General features: G+C 48.2%; 1 protein-coding gene across 1 annotated transcript in view; it reads right to left on the reverse strand.

The window, feature by feature from the left end:
- Positions 1–5,158: 5,158 nt before the first annotated feature.
- vwa8 (von Willebrand factor A domain containing 8) overlaps positions 5,159–8,925 on the reverse strand; it is a 50,273-nt gene continuing 46,506 nt past the window's right edge. The window contains exon 45 of the mRNA XM_035521793.1: positions 5,159–5,937. Within this exon, the coding sequence (XP_035377686.1) occupies positions 5,829–5,937 (109 nt within the window). The 3' untranslated portion in view covers positions 5,159–5,828. The remainder of the gene's footprint in view (positions 5,938–8,925) is intronic.

Consider the following 8,925-nt stretch of genomic DNA (forward strand, 5'->3'; position numbering starts at 1 on the left):
AAGTGCCAACTGCAGATCGCAGCAGCAGACGTTTAAGACATGCAACTAAGATACAAATCCCAGCAACGCCAACCTAAGTTCTGCAAATTACATCTGCAAACGCAGTTAACAACAAGCTCCTGTGTGAGGCTGACAAGCCTTACTCATGTGTTCAATTACAAGTTCTACAGACAAACATCCAAACCGTTTCCAACATGCTCTCCAGTGCCATATCCAGCCCCTGGTGTCTCCCCTGGGTTCAAGGACATTGTTGCATTGTGACTGCCTAATCATGATATGATATGATATATTAGCTCTCAACCAAAGCCCCAAACAACAGGCGCAGAGCAGGCAGGGGACCGTCCAGGCCACAGGTGCCCATTTGTCTCGGGTGAACACGTGCACTGTATGAAGGGACTTTCTTTCACCGCTGTCTCCAGCGTCACTTACGTCGAACGAAAAAAAGATGCTGGGCCTCAGCCTCCATCATAACGAATCCTTAAATTAAAGTGATTATGTCATACAGGCTATCAGCGGGGCGAACCATATGGTACCTATTAATGAAATCAGGGTGGTCAGCTTCTACAGATGAAGGGGGAAGCCTTGGAAGAAATATGTATTAATAATATAATAAATAAGTAATTTTGAAAAACAGTAATTTAACTTAAAGGGCATGAGGAGGTTAGTGTTTCATGAGTTTCTCATGCTGAAAAAATGCAACAACATAAAATGAAACAGATGGAGTAGGACTGTGTGTGTGTGTGTGTGTGTGTGTGGGTGGGTGGGTGGGTGGGTGTTTGAGGTGATAGAAAGACACAGACAATCCCTGCCGCGCACCACAAACCTTCTGAACATACCTTCCCTAGCATTTTAGGGTAATCCTGAAATATGAAATGTTACACAACTCATATTTTAAAACATTTCGTCTCTTAGGAGCAAAGTTATGATTTGGTACTGACGCAAATAACACTGGAAAGGATTTAAAGTGTTTATGGCATCAAACAAGAACATAAAGACAGTATAGCACTGGCTGAAGAGACTTCTGAAACAAACCACCTACACACACAGATTCAGGACTCAGGACTCCTGAGGAGGTTGTGCTCAGCTGGACTGCAGGACTGGCAGCGATGAGCCTTTTGCATTAGGCAGTGAGTGTGTGGAATGTAGCTGGGACTCATGGCTGAGAACATGAGAGCAACTCGGACAGAGCCAGCTGGCTACGGGGGAGATTACAGGGACACGCAAGCACACATACATGTACACACACACACACACACACGCACGCACGCACGCACGCACGCACATACACGTGCACGTGCATACATGCGCACATGCATACACACACACACACACACACACACATGCATACGTGCTCACACACACACATGCACACACCCACACACATATATGCACGCACACACAAACACCCCTTCTGCTAAACTAATCAATGTCTTTCCCATAGAGTTGTTCCCACAGCTCTTGAGCCAGATCTGTCACGCCCTGTCCAGAACAGACTGTTATTGAAACACAGACTGTGTGGACCACAGAGAATTACAGGAGAGTCATCAGTAAATGGAAAGAAAGTAACAGGTGTGTGAATGCCCAACGCTGCCGTGGGGACAGTATGGAAGTGGGAACTGTTCCTCGGGAAGTCCGAACAGCTTGGACCCGGTGTCACCAGAGACTTGTGCTGGTCATAACACGGCTACGAGACGCAGACGCTTGGAGAGATGTGTGCAGGCTGTGCACAGCTGAGCCAAGAGTCTGTCCCAAGAACATCAACTCCACTGTGCCAGAGTAAGGAACACAGCAGATGTCCTGCCCTGAAGGTGTTTCATAGCGCACAAAAATGAAATACAAATACAAATTTAAGACATACGAATGTTGCAAACTACACTGGACATTAGCGAGTTGCTGTGAGCGGTTATGAAGCATGTGACACACAGGTAAAAGAGACTCAGGCTGCTTGCACCTCACAGTGCGAACCTGCGGATTACATCATCACACACACATACATGTGCACAGACACGCACGGGTCAGCACACGGACGTCGTGCCTTCTGGGTTGTCATGGTCAGTCTGGACCACGGACGCTCTGCTGTGGGGCTTCATGAGGAACTACAGATGATGGACGACTCCGTGTTATTATTTGACTTCCACTGTCAGTTGTGTCTGGATGTGAGCTCCTGTCCCTGGTTAACGAGCTGTCCAAACTACAAATCTGCAGAGATGTGGGAATTTCAGCTCTGTGGTTTAACCACTAACCTGTTCTCAGGCCGACCTTCATTGCACAGGAAAGGGCGGGCTCAGCACGGCATCTTCCAATAAGAACCCACCGCGTGGCGCTAACTCCACCCCTCTACCTGTACGCACTGACACACTGGGCCTGAGGCTGCAGTCACACATTCCTAGACATCAGCAGCGCCAGAAAGGCCGTTAACAAACACCCCCGCACACACACACACACACACATCACTGTAAACACACTCTCGTACTTTTTAACGGGCCCTCCCTACATACACTCTGTAGATGAGACTGTAGATGAGAGCTAAGGGTGACTTGTTGAATGGAGTGTGAACTTGGTTGGTGGGCCATTTTGGTTCCTGCACACACTCTAATGTATTTTCAGTTAACCTAATAGTGTGTTGCCAAACAGCATATCTTTATATAGAACTGAGAGTGCAAGCCAAGGTCACATTCTCACATTCTTCCAAGTGTCAGGAGCATATTGACTAATGCTGAAGTGTTGAGTTTGATTTACAGAAATAACTGAATATTGCACAATGTATTTGCAATACAGTCACACTGTCTCTGGGTCACAATCATCACGGGAAGATCAGTCTGTCAGACCCATAAACCCGAGTACAAACAGCCCTGCAGGAAAAGAAAACACCACTCCAGTGAACCTGCAAGCACTCAGAGGTCAAACCTTTATACTGTCTGTCAAACCTTTATACTGTCTGCTTTGTAATTAAGTGTCAAAATAGCTGAGTGCTTTTGTGAAAATGCCAGGACATACAACATAGTATTACATGTGTTCGTGGAAATGAAGGCAGGTGCCACTTGTATCCTCTCCACAGGAGCTGAGACAAATGTAATAAGGCCCAGACACAGAGGAAAAGGTTCCAAGTCATGGCATGAACGATGCCACGGAGGGCAACCTGGCAACCGAGTGCACACGCAGCAGTGCCAGGGAAAATAAACACACTTTGACAGAGATCCTGTTATCCCCAACGTCTAAATATCGTCTAATTACGACATCGAGGACAAAGGAGTAGAAGGAGCAGTACCAGGCGCTCTGGATGGAGATGAGTCACCTTAACATGAGCTGTCATGACATAAGAGTCAAAACACCTCAGTCAATGGGACAGGGATGCTCACGTCAGCTGGGAACAAGACACACACACACACACACACACACACACACACACACACACACACACACACACAGACAGACTTACTTCCTAAATGTTCCTTTGGCAGTAACACATTGATAATGCATACTGATAATACTTAGCCATGATAACGAGGACTGACTGACAAACGTGAGCTATGTTACTTCTCTTGTATGGTAGGCAACTACGTCAGAGCAAACTTCGAGCATGTTCTGTGCAGTGTTGATTCCATAGTCAATACCAGCTCAGAGTCTTGTTTATCCTAATGTTTTGGGTTTTTGTCTGAGCATAGCAGAGCTCTGGGGAGGGCAAGACATCAGCGCAGGGCATTAATGACGAGATGACTGATAATCACAACAGACCGAGAGGGGACAACATGGAATGGCGCGGCTCAGTCGGGAAAGCCTTGGATTTGTTCCCTAGAAGATGGAAAAAAGGAAAGAAGCAGAACGCTCCAGGAAACCGTCCAACAGCCACCTCACGCAGGAGACAGTTGCTGAGGCTCGTGGTACAGAGGGCAAAGTCAAACAATAACGCTTTTATCTAAAACCAGCCATGCTGCAAATATTACACATGACACAGGGAGCAGGACTTCCTGTGTAGATTATCATTCAAACCCTCAACACTGACAACAGATGACCAGGTTTTACTGTAGTGCTTTATTTGATCTTTTAAATGCTCATGTAATTAAAGACTAGACCATATCAGAGTCACAGGACATAACAATGGACAGAACACAAACATTAGCAGTCCATTACAGTCTCTTTAAACAATTTCTATTATATTTCTTATTTAAAAGCCACAATAAATAATTAAACACAGCAATAAATCTGAGACCTGCATGGATTTGAATGAAGAGTGATACAGCTGTGCTGATTCAGGTATCAGCAATTGTGATGAGTCATAGTAACACCTTGACATGAGTCTCAGGTGGGCTTACTGTTCCTTGGCTACTGTAGAATCCAGCGCGCACACAAACACACACACACACACTCACACAGTCACTCACACAGTCACTCACTCACACACACACATACACTCACACATACACTCACACACACACATACACTCACACACACATACACTCACTCACACACTCACACACACATACACTCACTCACACACTCACACAGTCACTCACTCACACACACACATACACTCACACACACATACACTCACACACACATACACTCACACACTCACACACTCACTCACACACTCACTCACACACTCACTCACACACTCACACAGTCACTCACTCACTCACACACACACATACACTCACACACACACATACACTCACACACACACATACACTCACACACACATACACTCACACACACACATACACTCACACACACATACACTCACACACACATACACTCACACACACGCACACATATACACACGTGACGTGTAAACACGTGACCAGCCCTGGGATCCCGGATCCCTCATTCCTCCATCACTCTCTCCTGTTCCTGTCACCTGTTCACCGTCTCCAGCTTGCCAGCCAGTTCCTGTAAATTGCGGAATCATTCCCCCTGGAGCCCCGAGGTCCTGCAGCAGTGTGTTGGCTTGGCTCGGCGTCAGCGAGCCCAGCCAGACAGGAAGGAAAAGGGTCGCGCAGGAAACACACGTGCATCCCACCAGAGCCGAGCAGGGGAGGAGGCAGGCGGACTTGCGTAAGTGGTGGCGGAGGAGCGTGGGCTGTCAGGTGGGAATGTCAGAGGTCAGGACAGCGACATTCCAAGCAACAGTGGACGTTCAGCCATCACGAGCCCAGAGGTTGGGAGAGACAGGAAACTCAGGACAACACGGGACACACAAAAGACTATAATCCACACTAGTAAAAATAGATTGGCTCTGTCTGCCAAAACTGCACACGCTTCATCTGGGCTTCTTATTGACTTTTCTGTTTCTGCTTTTCCGTTAACGCGAGCTGGTTTCAAGTCTGCTGTGGATGTGAGCACTGACCCTGCTAAAGCCCTGCACACAGACACTGGAGGGGCTACAGGACATGTTCAGATCAGGAGGTTTTATGGAGGAGACGCACTGGAGTTAGGGAATGCCTTTTCCCTGCCACGTACAGGAGGGGCCCACCCTGAAATCACGGGGCAAGGAGAGGATCCTGGGAAATCCCAGATAAACAAGAGTGAAAACTAACAGGTTTTACACAACCATGGCCTCTTTAAAAAATAAAACAAAACATAAGATGACATAAATCAAAAGAAATTTTCATGAAATTCTCAATCAAAGAAAAAAGAAAATTAAAATGTATTAACAATGTATTACTCATAACTCCTATCTTTAGGAAATACATTCTAATGTCAGGTAATTATTTGCTGATTAATAATCCCTGATAGGATGCAAGCAAGCCCACCACAGCCTCCCTTGCAGACGTGGGGCAGGGGGCAGCCCTCTCAGTCCTGGAGCACCTGCTGGGGGTCTGGTGCGCTCACGCACTGGACAGCACAGTGGACGTGAAGATTTGCTGCAGGATCTGGGGGATCTGCTTAGTGTCCATGGCAACAAAAGAGCGTCCTGCTGGTAGCGTCCTCTGGAGCCTGGATGTCCGAGAAGACAAAGACAACAAAGACAACCAATGCAAATGTGGTTTTGCTTAAAATCAAAGTGACCTCCTGCTCCTGAATGGCTGTCATTCATGCAGGCGTTTCTGTGGGAGGCAGCGGCTTGGGAAAAGGGCTGGAGGACAGGAACACCAGCTCCTTACCCCCAGTCCTGTTCCATTTGCCATTCATTACAGTCATTCAGCCCTGGAGGAGGACACACGTCCTGAAAGGACCACCTTCTAAATCACGGTGGACAGCATGCGGAGCAGGTTTGGATCTACACTGCAGTAGACCTTATGCTCTCACACCCTCCCATGGGACTATAGACCATACGCTCTCATACCCTCTCATACCCTCTCATACGCTCTCATACCCTCTCATACGCTCTCATATGCTCTCATACGCTCTCATATGCTCTCACACCCTTTCATACCCTCCCATGGGACTATAGACCATACGCTCTCATACCCTCTCATACGCTCTCATACGCTCTCATACCCTCTCATATGCTCTCACACCCTCTCATATGCTCTCACACCCTCTCATACCCTCCCATGGGACTATAGACCATACCCTCTCATACCCTCTCACACCCTCTCATACGCTCTCATACGCTCTCACACCCTCTCATACCCTCTCATACCCTCTCATACCCTCCCATGGGACTATAGACCATACCCTCTCATACCCTCTCATACGCTCTCATATGCTCTCATACGCTCTCACACCCTTTCATACCCTCCCATGGGACTATAGACCATACCCTCTCATACCCTCTCATACGCTCTCATACCCTCTCATACCCTCCCATGGCACTATAGATCATACCCTCTCATACGCTCTCATACCCTCTCACACCCTCTCATACACTCTCATATCCTCTCATACGCTCTCATACCCTCTCATACGCTCTCATACCCTCTCATATGCTCTCACACCCTCTCATACCCTCCCATGGGACTATAGACCATACCCTCTCATACCCTCTCATACGCTCTCATACCCTCTCATACCCTCCCATGGGACTATAGACCATACCCTCTCATACCCTCTCACACCCTCTCACACCCTCTCATACGCTCTCACACCCTCTCATACGCTCTCACACCCTCTCATACCCTCCCATGGGACTATAGACCATACCCTCTCATACCCTCTCATACGCTCTCACACCCTTTCATACCCTCCCATGGCACTATAGATCATACCCTCTCATACGCTCTCATACCCTCTCACACCCTCTCATACACTCTCATATCCTCTCATACGCTCTCATACCCTCTCATACGCACTCATACCCTCTCATATGCTCTCACACCCTCTCATACCCTCCCATGGGACTACAGACCATACCCTCTCATACGCTCTCACACCCTCTCATACCCTCTCATATGCTCTCATACGCTCTCATATGCTCTCACACCCTTTCATACCCTCCCATGGGACTATAGACCATACGCTCTCATACCCTCTCATACGCTCCCATATGCTCTCACACCCTTTCATACCCTCCCATGGGACTATAGACCATACCCTCTCATACGCTCTCACACCCTCTCATACGCTCTCATACGCTCTCATATGCTCTCACACCCTTTCATACCCTCCCATGGGACTATAGACCATACGCTCTCATACCCTCTCATACGCTCTCATACCCTCTCATATGCTCTCACACCCTCTCATACCCTCCCATGGGACTATAGACCATACCCTCTCAAACCCTCTAACACCCTCTCATACGCTCTCATACGCTCTCACACCCTCTCATACCCTCTCATACGCTCTCACACCCTCTCATACCCTCCCATGGGACTATAGACCATACCCTCTCATACCCTCTCATACGCTCCCATATGCTCTCACACCCTTTCATACCCTCCCATGGGACTACAGACCATACGCTCTCATACCCTTTCATACGCTCTCATACCCTCTCATACGCTCTCATATGCTCTCACACCCTCTCATACCCTCCCATGGGACTATAGACCATACCCTCTCATACCCTCTCACACCCTCTCATACCCTCTCATACGCTCTCACACCCTCTCATACCCTCCCATGGGACTATAGACCATACCCTCTCATACCCTCTCATACGCTCTCATACCCTCTCATACGCTCTCATATCCTCTCATACGCTCTCATACCCTCTCATACGCTCTCACACCCTCTCATACCCTCCCATGGGACTATAGACCATACCCTCTCATACCCTCTCACACCCTCTCATACGCTCTCACACCCTCTCATACCCTCTCATATGCTCTCATACGCTCTCACACCCTCTCATACCCTCCATGGGACTATAGACCATACCCTCTCATACGCTCTCATATGCTCTCACACCCTTTCATACCCTCCCATGGGACTATAGACCATACGCTCTCATACTCTCTCATACCCTCTCACACCCTCTCATACCCTCCCATGGGACTATAGACCATACCCTCTCATACCCTCTCATACCCTCTCATACGCTCTCACACCCTTTCATACCCTCCCATGGGACTATAGACCATACCCTCTCATACCCTCTCATACACTCTCATACCCTCTCATACCCTCCCATGGCACTATAGATCATACCCTCTCATACGCTCTCATACCCTCTCACACCCTCTCATACGCTCTCATATCCTCTCATACGCTCTCATACGCTCTCATACGCTCTCATACCCTCTCATACGCTCTCATACCCTCTCATACCCTCCCATGGGACTATAGACCATACCCTCTCATACCCTCTCATACGCTCTCACACCCTCTCATACCCTCTCATACGCTCTCATATGCTCTCATACGCTCTCACACCCTCTCATACCCTCTCATACCCTCTCATATGCTCTCATATGCTCTCATACGCTCTCACACCCTCTCATACCCTCCCATGGGACTATAGACCATACCCTCTCATACCCTCTCATATGCTCTCATATGCTCTCACACCCTTTCATACCCTCCCATGGGACTATAGAC

This window comes from Electrophorus electricus, chromosome 2 (genome assembly GCF_013358815.1).
Source record: "Electrophorus electricus isolate fEleEle1 chromosome 2, fEleEle1.pri, whole genome shotgun sequence".
Classification (NCBI taxonomy): domain Eukaryota; kingdom Metazoa; phylum Chordata; class Actinopteri; order Gymnotiformes; family Gymnotidae; genus Electrophorus; species Electrophorus electricus.